Source organism: Barbus barbus (genome assembly GCF_936440315.1).
Source record: "Barbus barbus genome assembly, chromosome: 5".
Classification (NCBI taxonomy): Eukaryota; Metazoa; Chordata; class Actinopteri; order Cypriniformes; family Cyprinidae; genus Barbus; species Barbus barbus.
Window position 1 is genome coordinate 28,443,301 of NC_136733.1, and position 18,887 is coordinate 28,462,187.

Consider the following 18,887-nt stretch of genomic DNA (forward strand, 5'->3'; position numbering starts at 1 on the left):
GAATGTGGTCATTTGAAAATAGTATCATGGATATAATTACATGGCAAAAGAAACTGATAAAGAGGTATTCTCAAATACGCTGAACTGAGCAATTAAAAAAAAAGAAAGCAAGAAAGAAACATTGATGATGAAAAAAGAGATGAATGGAAATATAAATCTGCTAAATAGCAGCAAAAGGAAAAACTACCATTCAGTCAAGGTGTTAAGAATTCAGACTTTAAAAAAGGACAGTGCCAGAAAAAAGATGACATCAATAGAAGTATTCCCAAGAAGAATGGATTTAGGATTCTCAATTTTTTAATGAACCCAAAATGCATGTGTGCTATTTATATAACAATTGTCCCAGCTCTGAGAAAGAATTTAATTTTATTTGTGTTTAACGATAGGTAGGCTAATTAAAATGAATGTGGCATCTGATCGATCAGCTTCAACGTCTATTTTTATTTATTTAACTAATACAATAGTCTTTTAGAGTCACCTTGGACCCAATAGTGGCTATATGGGCACTCTCAGGAAAATGTGCTAAAACTGTATGCAAGTACAACAGGAGTCCAACATAGCTTTACACTGGGGTGGTATCCTCAAAGGAACTTATTTTTACTTTATTTATTAACCCTTGAATAGTCCATACCAGTACCTTAAAGGTACATGATCACTACTCTAAGGTCATAATGTGAGCATTTTAAAGGTAGATATAGGTACAAAGTTGTTTCTTTAAGGATACTGCCCCCATGGCAAACTGTTTTTTCCACATTTTTTATGACTGTGGGTCAAAACAGTTGCACTGAATTAAATGTATCTCCCTTAAGGTGATAAACTAGAGATAGTAAGCCTCTGGACTGCGTGTGTGTGTGTGTGTGTGTGTGTGATACAGAGAGAGCAGCGCAAACACACCTTTCAGGTTCAGAGTCACACATCAAGTTGGATTTATTTTTCTTGTCTCACACGTCTGCTTTAGTTATGGTGAAAAGTCGATAATCAAGGTCATCTGTGCATGTGCACGCAGATGTGTTTTCATTTGTGCCTGCCTGTGTTTGAAAGATTTCAAGAAGGAAACAGAACAGTGCTGGAGAGGTGAGCTAATTGGGTAGTGCGCAGTTCAGGGCAGACGGACTTATCATGTACGTGACTGACTTACTGTCCGATAATGATGGCAGAGCTGTGAGTATATTGGCAATGTATTCAAGAGGATTATTCAAGTGTTTATGTGTTTGTGAATGATGGAGAGAGACTGATGATTGTGGCTGACCCTTAGATTTGATGGGGATGTGGAGAGGTTTCTGTGCTACATGACAGAAGCTCCCCGGGGCTTCACATAGACCAACCACTGCTTTATATTCATCCTGCAGACAGAAAGAGAGAGAGTCCATTGACTAGAACATAACACAGATGAAAAGCAGAATGAGGAATGCGGGATGGACAGTGACTAAAGGTTTCTGTCAAAGAGTCAAAGAATGAAAGCAAACGAAATGATGATATATATGATGTCATCAAGACTATTGTCAGGGGGAGACAACGTTGTCTTGTTCCAGGCCGTGATGAGAAGGACCCACTAAGACTCTATGGTGTATCATACTCACTTTGGGCTAAAGGAATCTTTCCCATAAATATTATCCCCGACTGTGTGAATTTTAACGGTGACCCAGCATCAGAAATGAGTTACAAAGCAGTGAATTAATAAATGAAGAGATCAATAGCACACACTATCTAAATGTTTTTGCAACATTGTAGTTTTCATATAGTTAATATTAATTAAATAAATACTGCATAAATAAATATAAAGAAAATGGCATATATTAGTGGTTCTTAACTATGGGGCTGTCAAAGGCTGAGAACCACCGCTTTAGAAGTTTTTCTTAGATAATAAGATGGTATATTATATTTATAATAATATTTCATAATTAAGTGCTCATAAGTTCATTTAAAAAAAACAGTAATTAAAAAAGAATTGCCTTACATCCTGATGTAAAATAATACAGACACGATCATGTTCTTTAGTCATGTAGGCAGATATTATCCTCCAGATCTCTCACACAGTTATTCAGTTGAAATATTATAAATAAACCTGTAGCACTCATCGCTGTTTAATCTCTCATTTCCATCAATGGAAACCTCTCAGTTCAAATGCAAAAAAAAAAACTGTCTGGGTACCCTGCAGAGCAGAGAAAGCTTTGAGAGCTTTTACTTTAAGAGCTTCATAGAAATACTACATTTATTTTCCTCGCATGATTCCAGTTCAATAACTGTTTTTATTTTATTTTCAATATACTGTAATCCTGGCTGGTGTTACTTTAATATGATATTTTATTGCAAGTAGCAGATACAACTGGTTTGAAGCCTCTTCATTGGTAGGGGTTGCATGTCTCAGGTTTGAATGTAAAGATTTATATATTGAATGAAAACTGATTATAAGGTAAGATTTCACGCTTGTTCAGAACCTTACATTTCAGCTGCAGTGTCCTGTAATTTCATCGGTTTGAGACATAAAATGTGATGCTGTCATGAGGCTGAGAGGTCACGCGAGTGGTGGCAGGGTTACCACTAACCAACCTAAGACTTCCATCAGTCACGTGACCTACCTGCATCATGAACTCTGACCTCCAGAAGTGCAACGAAAGGGACAACAACAACATTCACACATATTTCAGTTGGGCATCATTTCTAAGCATATGTTTTGCCAGGGATTTGGTCTTTTATACCATTTGAAGATTTATTTGTTATTTGAAGATGGGTATATTTATTTAGAAGATATTCTGGGGGTTTTTCCAGACAGGAATAAAAATGTACTGTCAAAATTTCGAGCCTTTGTTGGCATTACCAAGGTCAATGGATGTGTTTGTGTATGTAAATTCTTCAGGTTCTGATATGTGTCCGTTGGGTCAGTTTCCGTGTGGGAATCTGTCAGTGTGTTTGCCTCAACCACAGCACTGCAACGGGCACCAGGACTGTCCTAATGGAGCAGACGAAGAGAACTGCGGTAAGACTGTGGGCAAGACATACAGACAATAGATTGCACACTACAGACAAATGCATGCACACTAATGCACGTGTGCAGACATATCCACATTATATTGTCATAAACACACACACATGCAGAGCTGGGTAGATTACTTTGAAATTGTAGTCCTTTACTGATTCCAAATTACATGACAAAAATTGTAGTTAGTTACGTAATCCATTACATTATACATGTATAAGGTAATGCAATCAGAGTACTTTTTTGATTTAAATAGGATAATCTCATACAATATTGATATAAAAATACAGAGAGTAATACAATATATTCCATAAATAAATTTAAGTTCAATTTAAATTAACTGTAGGGGTTTCACGAGTTCACAAGGAAAAGCTAATAATTACTTAAATCATTAAAAGTGAAAATTAAAATAAGTCATTTTAGAATAATATCAATCAAAATAAAACACTTGTTTAAAAATAAAACAAAATGTTTAATTTTATAACCTGCATGTCATGTGACCATTAACCAACAGAGAACCATGAACATACAAATGTGATACTTAATTATTAAAATATTCATTTTAAAACTGTACTTCAAGTAAATATATTAGGTGAAAGATGTTCAGATGACGAAAAAGTTTGGTATTGCCCGCATTACATGTAAATAAGAAAAAACATGAATTTGAGTATTTTCAAAATGTGCGTTCTTTGTGTGAATGTCCACAAAACTGGAAGACTCTGAATTTATATAAGCGGTAGGCTATTTTAGAAAGGAACATTAAAAAAAATTAAAAAGAAGAATTACGGAGAATCAGTAAATTATGAATATTTATTGCTATTGTGTAAATAATATGTAATCATGTAATCCATTAAAAAGTAACTGTAGTCTGATTACGAGGAAATTAAAATGAAATTTATTCCAAGATACTCAATTTTTGAAACCTGATCCAGATAACATGTAATCAGTTACTACCCAGCTCTGCACACATGCACACAGAAATATGAACATTCAAAATACGTAAGTGGCAATATCAGAATCTGTGTGTGTGTTGTAGTGGATAACAGCGGTTGGCCGCATCTGTTTGATGCCTTCATGAAAACAAGGGTCCAGGAGTCGAAAGAGTGCAGTAAGTATTCTCATTTGTCCTCCCTCTTTTCCTCTTTGCTTGTTGTGTCTTTCTCTGTCTGTACTGCTGTCTGTATTAGTGAATTTTTTAAAAAGATTAACATGCCTAAAGATTGCAAACACAATCATTAAAATCTGATTATGTTGTGTTTAATCCCGCAGCACAATGTTTCTCTGTTATACAAAAATTACAGTGAGGTAAAAAAGTCGTGACGTATTGTCAAGTATGGTGACCATACTCGAAATTGGTGCTCTGCGTTTAACCCATCCAAGTGCACACACACAGCAGTGAGTAGTGAACAAATGCACACACACACACACACACCGTGAACACACACCCGCAGCAGTGGGCAGCCATTTATGCTGCGGCGCCCGGAGAGCAGTTGGGGGTTCGGTGCCTTGCTCAAGGGCACCTCAGTCGTGGTATTGAGGGTGGAGAGAGCGCTGTACATTCACTCCCCCCACCTACAATCCCTGCCGGCCGGGGACTCGAACCCGCCGGCAGGTGTGAGCGTGGCTTTCTATTCACAGTAATCATTTGTTTTCTAAACTTTATTTATTTTCCAGTGCAGGGCTTTCAATATAAATTGTATAATACTCCTCTTAACTCCTCGAAACAAAGGTGTGTAAACCCATGAATGTGAGATAGGTTTAATACTTAACAACTCTTGGTTAGATAGAACAGATCCTTTGAATGTTATCACTGGGCATTATCAATAGGTGTTATAAATTGATGCTAACACTAGATGTTATTGTGTGGCTTTATCATTGGGTGTTATTTGGTATTTGAATTAAGTTTATTTCTTATTTGCCTTTATTGAACAGGACCGTCAAAAATGAGTAAGAACATAATGTGCACTTTCTGTTATTTTAAATCATATTTCTCTGATATGTTTGAAAGGAAAAGGGGTCTTTTTTATTCCCTTGAGAACTGCTGTGAAATTCTAGCAAACACTCTGAATTTATGCTTTTATTCCCTTTGCTATTCTTTTAAATTTGTAGAAATTTCTTTCTAAAATAACCCCATTTGACACTTCTCAAATGATAGAACTATAGATATGCCTCTTACGGTGCAGCTTCAAGAACTCATTGAGTTGTTTGTCCTTCTTTCATCTTTGAATGCCAGAAATAAGGACACGGACAGGCAATGTGTTTACTTTGGTGAATTTATTGGACACGCTTCATTGTCTCACTTCTGAAGATCAATTTGTTTAAAAAAAAAATGCAAACAACGAACTGCAAACCAATCTGTCACACTTCTGATTTGATTATAAAAACTAAGCAAATTGGCCTAAATTAAAAACTCACCAAAAAGAGATACATTTGCCTGGATGAAAGGGAGGGAATGAAAGAAATTTAATCTCGACAACTTACAAAATATTATTTAATGAGTTTTGCTGGCTACAATAAACTGCAGAGAGAGAGAGAGTGAAAAAAATGAAAATGTGTTAAACAGAACTGCAATATAAACTTTAACTAAAGCTAATGTTAAAGAAGCTCAACTTTTCAACAAAAAAAAAAAAAAAAAAAAAAAAGAAGAAGCTCAGCTTCAAGTTCAGCTAAATCTTTCATTGTCCCTGTAACTGTGCAATTAAAATGTAGTGATGCATCAGTAATGGCTTAATTATCTATTTTATATATATATATATATATATGTAAATATAGACCAGGCTTAAAATGCACACCAGATCATGAAAAAAAAAAGATCATGGCTTTTTTGCCAGCCATGTGAGTGTGAGCAGAGGGCAAAAGTGATGACATGTATTCAGTGAAGACCTGCCACTATTCTCTGCGAAAAGCAAATACTCATCTTGAGTATCCATTCTTAATGCAAGAGGTGTTACTGCAGTGTAGCATATGGAAAAGGACAGGGCCCGAGGGTAGAAGAGCCAGGTTCAGGTTGTTTTATTATGGGAGCAATGCAGAAGTTTTGCTTGGGGACAGTTATCTTGAAGTCTGATGATCCGACACGCTCTCTCGACAGACTGCAAACAGATTGAGCTAAATGAAGTCACCAGGAAGGTCATACATACTGATTTGTGCTGTTGTGTTTACGCCAGCTCTATTATGGATGAGAATCAAAACATTTCAGCAAAACTTTCTTCCTTAAAACTCAATCTTTCTTTCTGTTGACCTAGTGAAGCCATTTAACTGAAAGGTTCTTGGCCCACATATAAGCTGTATGAAGTTAGCAAAGGGTTTGGTTTCCACCAATTACTTTTGGCTGGCAAGAGGGCTGGTGCAGTGTTAATAGACTGACCTTAGTGGCATGAACTCAAATTCAGATCATTTGAACATTATTAGCCGGCAGTACCAGGGTAGGAGTGAGAGAAAAACTAGAAGAAAGCTTTTAGAGATCGATAGGAGAAAAGGGTGATGGTAGTGAAGTCTAATTCCAAGGGAAATAGACTTACTATTAGCTTGGTGCTTGCACTCTACTATCACCTATCACTGAAGACACCAGCAGGGATCTTAAAGACAACACAGGCAACTAATTTAATTTTGTAGAACACATGTGTCAAACTCAGCTCCTGGAGGGCCACTGTCCTGCAGAGTTTAACTCCAGCCCTAATTATACACACCCGATCCAGCTAATCAAGTCTTTAGGAGTGCCAGAAACTTCCAGGCTGGTGTATTGGAGTTGGCTGGAGCTAAACTCAAGAGTCAAGTTTGACACGTGCTCCTAAATATGACAATTCCCCTGCAAGGACCTAGTATCTAATAAAAATGTATTTCTTTTAATTTCATTACATTAAAAATGACATTTAACTTTTGCATTTTCTTTGAACTTTTCCACACACACCCATTTGAAAATCCCTAGTTTATACAGTCATTCAGTAGTACAGCAAAACTGTCACATACTGTACTGTCAGTGGATAACAGATAGGAACTGTCAGAGACTGTCTTTCTAACTGCAGATGTTATGCAGCACTTAACAGGGTTTCCTTCTTGTTATGCATGTCTCTTCAGAGCTTTGGGCTTAATGGCAAGCGATAGACTGCTGTTGCTATCTGAAAGAAACTGTCCTATGTGGGCTGAGTGGTGATCCCAGGGGGTTGATATTTCTCACAACACTAAAACCTTAGTTGAAACAAGGCAGAGTTCTGTAGAGGTTGATTATGGTGGTACAGCTAATTTTAAGAGTACAGACCAAATGATCTTAAAAGAAGGGTCCAGTTTATTTATTTTTTGTTGCATCCTTTTTGCAGAATGATTTGTATTTTGAGGTATTCTGCAACATAACTGACAAATCCTCTGAAAAAAAACCATCCTCTGTACTTTAATTCTCAACCACAGATGGCGATAAAGAGACCCAAGTTCAAATCTCTGCTTGTCTCATGTGTTCTACATGCAGATTGATTTCCAATAGCTGATGGTGCATGTTTCTTTAAAACCAAATACACCGTTTAAACTGATCAATGATAAATACTGTGGTCCTATTCAATAATATAGCATTCCAGAGTTAAGGATGTTGTCTTCATTTACTTAGGGCCTACTCTCTTGGTATTCCAAACCCTTTCTTCTGCAGAACACAACATTTAAACATATTTAAAAGAATGTTTAAAACAACACTGGACTCCATTTACTTTCATTGTATGGACAGAGGAAAGTCATATAAGTTCCTCTTCAGTAACTCGAGCTGCGTCCGAAGACGCTAGGGAAACTCCTCTCGTTCCCTCGAGGAACTGGGATTGCATACGTAACCTAAGACGTTTTTGAGTACGTAAATCATGGCAGGTTTTTTTTTTTTTTTTTTGAGCAAAGTTATGTAATTATTGCCACGATATATTCACATTCAAGCAATCGTCCTCAATTCTTGCAAAAAATTTTATCATATCTGAACCTTAATACAGATGGGGCTGATAATAGAGAATGGTGGAAATGTTCAGGTTGTGGCCGCCAAAATATTCTCTGTCTAAAGTATGGTGACCATACGTCCTCTTTTCCCCGGACATGTCCTCTCTTACAAAAATGCGTCCGGCCGGGATTTCTTAATCGCCCAAAATGTCCGGGATTCGGCTGTTTTCTTAATCCTGCTCCAGCTAAATTTCTGACCATTGCCGCCTGCTCCCGCTACATGTGTTTCGCTCCCGATATTTTCATGTGCACTCCTTTAAACATTCTAATATTGTATATAATTTTGGCGCATCAGGGAGCCGCTGTATGCGGTGTATTTACATATTTTTGAATGAGCGTTTGCGCTGTTTACATTCACTTTTAGCGATCACACGCACTCTGTGTAAAGGGAGCACATTTTACAAGATAAAATATTTGTCAATGAGCTCAGGATCTGTTGAGCAGCAAATACTCAAGCATAGTCTTGTCAGTCATCTCTCCTTATTCTCGTCCTGTAATCAGTTAAATCTGACTCCTGCAGCTCTTGTTGGAGAGTTTTTTTCCACAGAATTGGGCTACTTTTAACCTGTTGCCATGGGTTGATTTACCCAAGTGGGTTAAAGGTTTGAAATATTGCATAAATTACATTTGACTGAAATGCTTGTATTGTATTGTATTGCATTCTACCTATGATAAAACTTTCATCATGAAAGTTTCATGGACTTTTACATTAACTGTTCCCTCCTGGTGGAATGACCTGCCCAACTCAATCCAAGCAGCTGAGTCCTTAATATTTTCAAGAAAAGGCTGAAAACACATCTCTTTCATCTTCATTTGACCCTCTAACTCTAGCACTCTCTATTCTAGTTCTATTCTAACTACTTGTTTTATTTATAAAGAAAAAAGAGCCCCTAACACTAGCATTCTCTATTCTTTCTACTTATTTTCTTCTTATTTATTATAAATAATGACCTTCTAACACTAGCATTATCTATTCTTTTTTTTTGTTTTATTGACTTGTTATATTTTTATTCAAAAATGACCCTCTAACGCTAGCATTCCCTATTCTTTTTTCTATTCTATCTACTTGTTTTCTTTGTATTTATTATAAAAACAAAATAAGCAAACAAACAAAAAAAACAACCTTGCTATGTATACTGGAAGGTGAAGCTCCTCCCATGTCCCCGCCCCCTACTGTCCTTTTTTTGGAAAACTAAAATATGGTCACCCTAGTCTAAAGCCCAATTTATACTTCTGCGTCGAACCTACGCCGTAGCTCTATGTAGGCCTACGCCGTAGCCTGACGTGAACCTCTCCAAAATTCTAAAAGCGCGTCAATTCTACGTGCTGTGATTGGTCGGCTAGAACCCCTCCCTCCGTATGTACTTGAGTTTTGTGTGTTTATGTGCACTTTAATATATTTTAATGCTACACCTTCTTATTTAAAATAAAACAAAGCAAAGAACAAATGTCTTATCATTTATTATACCACATAGCTTTATACATAACTAGTTGTCCGCGACAAACAATGTTTATCTGCAGTGGTACAAGTTCTTGTGTAGATTAAAATAAATATTAAAATCCAGATCCAACTCCTCCCACCTTACATATACCTAATCCTACCCATCTCCACCCCCTGATCCGTAAACCTACCCATCTCCACCCCTAAACCTAGATGTGCACTAAATCTGCAGCCCCTAGATGTGCATCCAACCACGCCCCCTGGATCTTGTGGGCTGCAGCGAGCCCTACTTCTTCATCTTTTGCCGTGGTACTGGGGGTTACATCAGCAACATGCCCGTGGACACTGTATGCTAGCGGTTTGCATGTGTACAGCACGTTGAAGCGGACAACGACGCAGAAGTATAAATGAAAACTGCCGCATAGCCTACGGCGTAGGTTCGATGCAGAAGTATAAATCAGCCTTAAGCCTTTTTTTTTATTCTTTTCCAGGGCAGAAAAGAAAAGTTATTTATAGTAGCACAACGTTGCAGACAATAAATACACACGGGACAATAATTGTAGACTGTATAGTGCACATTAGACAAAGCAGCTAAATGTAACATCCAGAGTTTCCGCTAGAAAAAAATGGTGCCGGTCAAAGTGACCGGCAGAGGTTTCGTTTTCCGGACATTTTTGTGATGTGCCGGTCAAATATCGCCTCTTAATTAGTCAAGTTGAGGAAAACTGGAGGCAGGCTATGTAACTTCAAAAATGACATAATCAGGCCGTATAGAATGCAACGTTTATTAGCCTAACTTTCAAATAGACGGAAAAAAAAAAACATGAACGTCCGATTGGCATCAATCAACGCCAATTGTTTTTACTATGGTTTCACATTCATAGTTTAACAAACCAATCCCCCTTCCCCACATAAAATATTGTTTTTACTCAAGCGAACTTAATTATACACTCTCAATATGTCTCATTTAACTGGTAACATTTAAATTGGCCACCATGAAATGACTCCTTGTCAAATTAACTGGAACAAACAAATGACTAGGCCTATAACACTGTCATTTTAGGCTACTTTTTACGCTGTTTTGCAGTGCTGAATTGTGCAGCTGCCGACTTAAAATCAAAACTTCCCAGAGTCTCTCCACAACTTGCAATGCGCATAAGGCGCGTAACCTTGTTCTCCGCAAGGCGACTTCGCTGCTTCGTTTTGATCCGATTCTGCAGCGAGAACCCCCTCTCTGCAGGAACACTCGAGACAGGGATTACACAGGCTATCTTGGCGAGCTTGGTCCACTCTGGATACATTTAGTTGAAATCACATATGAGGACTTTGCAGGCTGTGGAGAAATGCAATCCTCCATAGCCACGGAGCTCTGTCATGACAGCGAGGGCATCACGTCGCAGGCTTATGGCATCGATAAGAGGAGCGGTGTCCGCATACTCAATGCTTGTAAAATGGCAAATAATCCTTCTGATCGCTGGTTCTGCATATTATTGAAGAGCATAAGATAATATAATATAGGTGAGAACGATATTAGAATTATAGGCCTACAAAAGAATGCTGCGCTTATTATAAATAGACGTCTCAGGGGCCATTCACATATCGCGCCTAAAAACGCGTGGAAAACGCTAGGCGCGCCGCTTTCTCTTTTTTTTCCAAAGCGCTCGGGCGGTTGCGCTCCGGAGGCGTCTGTCGTTGCTAAACAACCATCAGCTGCGCTCTCCGTTACAACAAGGACATTTCAGCAATGGATTTTCAACACCGAAAAACACTTGCTGTAACTCTGTTACAATATTTATTTACTAAGAAAAGTAAAAAACGCCGCAGTATTTGGGTGCACCCCATACTTCAAAAACGCTGCTGAGGTTACAAAGTAACGGAAAAGGTGAGGAAGCTGATTGGTTGGTTCTTGTCACATGACCTGCGGTGCGCTTGCGGCATTCTGAAAAGTTGAGATGTTTTTATCTCAATGCGGCGCGGACGCGCCTGGAAAAAACGAGCGCGTCGCTTTCATTATGAGCGTCTCCATTTGAAATAACGAACTTGAGCGCGCAAAAGACGATATGTGAGCGGCCCCTAGGCGTGCGCTTTATTTTAAATGCAGCATTCGATGTTGTTTAATAACTTTCAAACAGTAGAGCCTGTTCCTTTATAACATAGCCAAAGGTCGGTGTATTTTTGCTTTATACATTTTAGGCTTATTCTCAAATTCAGATTGTGTTAGTGGGGCGGGATTATTAGACCATTTTAATCGGACAATTTGTCCGGAGAGATTTAATTTTGTCGGACATTTCTTTTTTTTCCGGCCAATGTCCGGCAATTACCGGACAACGGAAACCCAGGTAACATCCTGTAATGATGACAGAGCAAATAAGTACAGTAATGCCTCATTTCCACTGAGCGGTACGGTATAGTACAGTTCAGTACAGTACGATTCGGTACGGCTAACCCTGATCAGGCTTGCGTTTCCACTGCCAACAGTACCCTTTACTTGATAGGTGTATTACACAAAAGTATAAAATACGCTGTTATATTTGTTTTGTGTGTTTGCGCACTCTGATGTAATAAGCAGAACACAGCAGAGCGGTATGGTAGGTGTGTCAAAATTTTATGAGTGAGGAAGATCTTTGTGGTAGATAATTAATTATTAAATGGTTTGTGTTATAAATGATGCAATGTATGTGCAATATATGGAATCTATGCAGGCATGACATACAGGGCTGGTGAATTCTGACTGCCTGTGGAAAGAAAATGCTCATATAGATGTTCCTTAGCCTCAAGTCTGACAGATAAATGGGGTCCTTCCGTAGGGTGGAAAGCGGGTCACAGTGATATACTGGCCAGTAGGCTATTTACTATCCGTAACAAGGCTATCCTATCAGCACCAACACAACATCCATAGTCCAGAGAGTGAGTCTGTCAGAACAACTCTCTCTGTACAAGCCCCATGAAGCACCAGCGGGAAAAGTTTCTGCGTGGAGTTTGTTGATTAGGGTCTGAGGTAAGATCGCGTTGAAAGCGGAATTGAAATCAGTGCATCCTGACGACGGGGTCTTTATTTTCCAGGTGACCGAATGTGAGATAGATAGCAGTTGTTAAGGCTTTCTCGGTTGAGCGGTTATAGGCAGTCTAGTGAGGGTTCAGAAGAGCTGGGATGGAAGCTTTGATATATGCCCTGACCTGCCGCTCTATGCAGTTCATAGCAATGGAAGTGTACACCACAGGGGCATATTCATTCAGGAACCTTTCACTGGAATAATGATGGTAGATTTGAAGCAGTGGAGGATGAAGTACACAAATCCTGTATACACCAGTTAAAATGTCTGCTTACAATAAGTACATTCAAAAGTTTATTCAAGACTTTGTACATTGTACAAGTGATGCAGCTCAGTTCAACATTCTTATGAATTATTATGAGTCAGAACCACTGACCTACATGCATAGATCAATGATCAGCAGCACACTCTAAAAAAACATTTTAGTTCTGTATTGGACATTTTTTTCGCATCTTAGATCGGGTCATGATTTCTTCGGTTCTGAGTAACAGTGATGGTATGTTTTATTCCAACGTTACCAGAGCCGATCCTCCCTATACACAGATTACGCAAGCTGCGTAGGACCCCCGAAACACCAGGGGGCCCCCTTGCTCTCAAAGTTTTTGAATGTGGCCAGCGGTTATGAAAATATTAATGATAATTTATTTTAATGCAGCGCGCTGTCACATTCTCTACGTAAAAATCAGCCAAATCATGTAACGTGAACGTCGTACAGTCTCTTGCTCTTACTAAAAAAAAAAAAACGAGTTGAAAGCGTACAGTGCCCCGGAAGAGATACTGTTTCTCGAGCACTTTCCGTGAGCGCGATTCGAGACGGAGTGAAACACGGACAAATGCGTTTCATGGCTCGTGAAAAAATTGGCTTTGGCGGTTCATTCTGTAGAATGATTAATATATATATATTTACTAGGACTAGATGTTAGAATCCCTTGACATTCAGCAAGCACTATTGTTGGAGATGTCCTCTTGGATGGAGTTAAATTGGGGGATGACCGCCTGGTGCCTCCAACACGACACATCATCAGTTGTGCACCCCGGCCTCATTGGGTGTTTCGGCCTTTTATCACAATACACCCTCACCCGAGGCTGGCTCACCACAGGCTGATCAGACCTGGGTGTGTGTCGCACCAGAGGTTCCATGAGGTCACTTGGGAGCCCATACAGTCTCCTTCCGCTTCAGCCACAGCCAGTGACTGCTTCTTTCGGTAGCAGTTGCAAGGTCTTTGATGGTCTTCCGCTGAGCCTGTCCTCTGAGTCCAACCTCCTTTAACAGCTTTATGGTGGAACTAGCTACAAAACCCCTGCAGCCCACTTCCACTGGACGCACATTTACCTTCCATCCCCGGTCCTCTGCTTCGGCAGCCAAATCTGCATATTTCCATACCTTCCATACCTTTTCCTTTCAAACGCCTCATTGATAGCTTCCTCCCACGGCACTGTCAATTCCACTATAAAGACATGTCGACAGGATTTGGACCAAAGGATTAGGTCTGGGCGCAGGTTGGTCGCTGCAATTTCGGGTGGGAAGGTAAGCCTCTGACTTAAGTCTACTCGCATTTCCCAGTCCCGGGCTGCATTCAGTGGGCATGAGTCTGGAGGCGATCGATTGGTCGAACATTTCACCCCTTCCCGGACGAAGGATGTTGGTTGGTGGAAGGTAGTCTGGGCTTCCAGGGGCATGGCGTTAACGGTTACCCTCTTACTCTCCAGTGTACCAGCCAGGCACTTCAGCACTTGGTTGTGGCGCCAAGTGTATCTGCCTTGCATAAGGCTGGTCTTACATCCCACCAGGATGTGTTTTAGGGTTGCTGGGGCAGAACACTGGAGACAGGCTGGATCCTCTCCAAACCACAGATGTAGGTTGGTTGGAGAGGGCAGGACATCATATGTGGCTCTGATGGTAAAGCTCAACATATTGGACTCTGTGTTCCACAGTTCGCTCCAAGTGATCTACCTCCTCTCCACACCTTCCCACCTCATCCAGCGGCCTTGCTTGGCTTGGGACACTGCTCTGGCACACCTGTCCGCTTCTTCCTGCAATCTGGCTGCACTTGCTGCAGTTTGGAATTGAACTGCTGGTTTGTTTGGCCAGAGGAGAATTGGCCCCCCGACTGAGCCTGGTTTCTCCCAAGGTTTTTTCTCCATTCTGTCACCGATGGAGTTTTGGTTCCTTGCCGCTGTCGCCTCTGGCTTGCTTAGTTGGGGACGCTTCATTTCCAGCGATATCGTCGACCTGATTGCAAAGACACTATTTAAACTTATTGACACATTATTTTCCTTTTTTGATATTGTGCAGTGCTTTGACACAATTTGCATTGTAAAAAGCGCTATATAAATAAAGGTGACTTGACTTGACTTGACTTCCTGGTGTCGCACCTCCTCAACCACCAGGCGCCTTCTTGTCACCCCCAGTCCTAGGCCCCCTCTGCCTTGTTGGACTTGGCCCACTATGTCCCTATGTCTCAGAGCGGACTTTGCCTGTGCCACTGCTACACCTGGCCTCCACTTCCTCCCTGTGGCTAAGGCCCGCCTCTGAGCACCCCCTCTGACGAAGGGATCCCGGGACTCTGTGAGGGTCATTTCAAACCTTGCTTTAGAGCATTTGTACTCCTCCATCAGGCTTGAGATTGGTAGAGAGAGGGCTCCATTGCCATACAGTCCTATGCTGCTGAGGCATCTGGGTAGTCCAAGCCACTTTCTCACCTGCACATTCGCTCCAGTCGGTTGGCGTGGGATAGGGTGACCTCATAGATGGAAATTGGTCACATGAGGCGGGGCAGCAGTCCGAACTGAAGGCACCAGAGCTTCAGCTTTGTTGTGAGAGTAGTGCTGTTGATCTGCTTCAGGTCACTGATTGTATCCTGCGTTAGTTTGGGTCCACCTGTTTGGTGTCTTTGAGATCTGTGTTGTACCACCGACCAAGGCTTATGGGCTTCTCCAGGATAGTTGGTATCCGCTTGTTATTAATGAGGAACCTCTCATTTACAATCTGGCCCTTGACAATGGAGATACTGCGGGATTTGCTGGGTTTAATCTCCATTCATGCTCATCTGATGTTTCCCTGGAGTTTGTACAGCAGGTGTTTGGTGCATGCGTTAGTTGTTGTTATGGTCGTAATGTCATCCATATACGCCCTGATTGGAGGAAGCCGCAGCCCGCTCTTCAGACGTTCCCCTCCAACTACCCAATGAGATGCCCGAATTATTAACTCCATTGCCATGGTGAAGGCCAGTGGGGAGATGGTGCAGCCCGCCATTATGCCTATTTCCAAGTGCTGCCAGGCAGTTGTACTATCCTGAGTTGTAATGCAGAACTGGAGGTCCTGGAAATAGGCTTTGACCAGCCTTGTGATGCCCTCTGGGACTTGGAAGAAGTTGAAGGCTGCCCACAGCACCTCATGAGGCACTGACCCGAATGCATTGGCAAGGTCTAAGAAAACCACATGCAAGTCTTTCTTTTCCTTCTTGACCGTTTGTACCTGGTGCCAGATGACATTTGCGTGTTCCAAGCATCCTGAGAAACCACTTATCCCTGCCTTCTGCACTGAGATGTCAACATAATTGTTCTTTTGCAGAAATGCTGAAAATCTTTGGGCCACCACACTGAAGAACATTTTTCCTTCCACATTCAGTAAGGTGATCTGGCAGAATTGGTGGATGGTTGAGGAGTTCTTCTCTTTGGGAATCAGGATCCCTCCTGCCCTTCGCCATGCCTTAGGTATGATGCCTTTTTCCCATGTCACTTTCATTAGCTTCGAGAGGGCCTTCAAGACGCCCGGTGTGTTCTTATAGAGCCTATATGGAACACCGTTGGGCCCAGGGGCAGATGCTGTTCTTGCCCGCTTTACTGTGTTCTCAACTTTGTTGGGGGTCCTGTGTCCAACTGGTGCTCAGGTGGTTGGATTGGTGGCATGTCATCGGGGATGGTGGCTGGCACATGCCTCTGATTGTCGGAGTAGGTCTTTCTCAGGTACTCCTCCAGTTCTATTACAGGTACTTTGAGAGTCCCGGTTTTCTCCTTGACAAAGAGGTCTTTGGCGAACTTGTAGGGATCTCTATAGAAGGCAGTCCTTGTTCGCTCTTTCTCTGTCGAACTTGTAGGGATCTCTATAGAAGGCAGTCCTTGTTCGCTCTTTCTTCTTACGTTGCTTTCTCAGACCTTCTGCTCTTCGTAGCGTTGCAAGGCGCCACTTGCTGTCGGCCTGCAACACCTCAATTCCTTCCCTTTCCATTTCTGTGGCCTTCTTCCATTGTCTTCTCAGGCATCTTCTCTCTTTCACAAGTCGATTAATCTCTTGTTGTCTCCTGGATTTAAGCTGGACTGAGGGTTCCTTCTGAGTACTGTGGACCTTGCGTTTCACTCCAAAACTCTCTAAGCCATAGCTATAGATGATCTCTCCTATCTTTTCCAATTTTCTTTCGGCACCTCCTTTCAGACCTTCTAGGAGATGGACAAGGTCTGTGTCGATGGCTCCCCACTCCTTTTTCTGGCAGGATTTAGGCCACAGAATTTGAGGCTTTCGTCCAGTCATTTTCCTCTCTACCACTGGCTGTGTCTGGACAGGGTCTGGGCTCATGTCTGTTGGTGGAGCTGTGCTTGACAGAGCTTCTCCTGGGGTGCTGATACCCTGTGGGCTGTGGGCTGTGGTGAGTATCCTGCCATTGGGCTTCATCCGACTGATTTGCCCTACCTCTAAGGAAGTAGTGGTCAATGCGGGGTCCCTTGGTAAACTCTTTCAGGCACTTTTTTCTGCCCTGATGGATCTTGAGACCCTTCTCCGATGTAATCTTATTCCAGCCGCAGATACAGCTCTGTAGTTTGTGTTCTACCAATGCTGTTTGTCCGTCAACTGTCTTGCTGATCATCTGTGTCATCGTCGTTTCCATTCCAAGGTCTGTTACCGTGTAATCTACCAGTGAGTCATCTTGCGCCCCCGCTCTTGCAGACTCAGGGGGTATTCTTCCTTTTGAATTTTTCGTAGCAATGGTTGGGTGGATCCGAGTCATTGTGTTGTGACCGGCTCTTGCCGACATGGGTAGCTAACCCATGCCAGCCCCATTGGGGTCTATTCCCTCCTGTCAGCAGTCTCTTCAGGCTGTCACCAGGTCTTTCCCAGGTTGTCAACTACCCTTTCACAGTAGTCACTGGTTCCAAAACCAGAGTTCAATATAAAATTAAATTAAAATTAAAATGCTAAACATAAATGGAAACAGCTCAATTAAACTGAATAATGGTACGTCACCTAGATTCTTTTTAAATCGAGGAGTAAGACAAGGTTGTCCGGTTTACCCATATTTATTTTCAATTGCAACACAGCATGCATATTAATAGTAGCCATTTAAAGGGTATCACAATTGGAAACAAAACATTATAATAAGCCAATTAGCAGATGACACTGCTTTATTTTTGTATGATTCTTCACAAATCCCTGTAGCATTGAGTATTTACGACCTTTTTCTGAGGCTTCAGGATTACATTTAAATATTAATTAATTAATTTATTTATTTATTTAGTCATTTGGCAGACGCTTTTATCCAAAGCGACTTACAAATGAGGACATAAGAAGCAATCAAAACCAACAAAAGAGCAACAACGTGCAAGTGCTATTACAAGTCTTGGTTAGCCTAACGTAGTACAGATAATTATTTTTATTTTTATTTATTTTTATAAAAAGACATGTAGATAAAATAAAATTAGAATAGAGAGTGCTAGAGTTAGAGGGTCAAGTAAAGATGGAACAGATTAGTTTTTAGCCGTTTCTTGAAGATGGGTAAGGATTCGGCTGCTCGGATTGAGTTGGGCAGGTCATTCCACCAGATGGGAACAGTTAATGAAAAAGTCAGTGAAAGTGTTTTTGTGTGTCTTTGGGATGGCACAATAATGCGTCGTTCACTTGAAGGTTCTGTAGGCAAACATTAATGCCTTGAATTTAATGCGAGCAGCTATTGGTAGCCAGTAAAAATTGATGAACAGAGGCGTGACGTGCGTTCTTTTCGGCTCATTAAAGATTAATCTTGCAGCGGCATTTTGGATTAATTGTAGAGGTTTAATAGAATTGGCTGGAAGACCTGCCAAGAGAGAATTGCAATAGTCAAGTCTGGACAGAACAAGGAGTTGTGTTGCATGTTCCGAGAGAAAGGGCCTGATCTTCTTAATATTGTATAATGCAAATCTGCAGGACCGGGCAGTTTTAGCAATGTGGTCTGAGAAATTCATCTTATCATCAATCACAACTCCAAGGTTTCTGGCTGTTTTTGAAGGAGTAATGGTAGATGAGCCTAACTGGAAGGTGAGATTGTGATGAAGCGATGGGTTAGCTGAAACTACAAGCAGTTCTGTCTTAGCTAGGTTGAGTTGAAGGTGATGGGCCATCATCCAGCAAGAAATGTTTGTTAGACACGCTGAGATGCGAGCAGCTACCATCGGATCATCAGGATGGAATGAGAGGTAG

The 18,887-nt window shown here is 41.1% G+C and overlaps 1 protein-coding gene across 1 annotated transcript in view; it reads left to right on the forward strand.

Annotated features, from left to right (window-relative positions):
- LOC306869284 (relaxin receptor 1-like) overlaps window positions 1–18,887 on the forward strand; it is a gene marked incomplete at both ends in the record, with an annotated part of 46,698 nt that overhangs the window by 1,652 nt on the left and 26,159 nt on the right. The window contains 2 exons of the mRNA XM_079415975.1: window positions 2,858–2,977; window positions 4,014–4,085. Coding sequence (XP_079272101.1) covers window positions 2,858–2,977; window positions 4,014–4,085 — 192 coding nt within the window. The remainder of the gene's footprint in view (window positions 1–2,857; window positions 2,978–4,013; window positions 4,086–18,887) is intronic.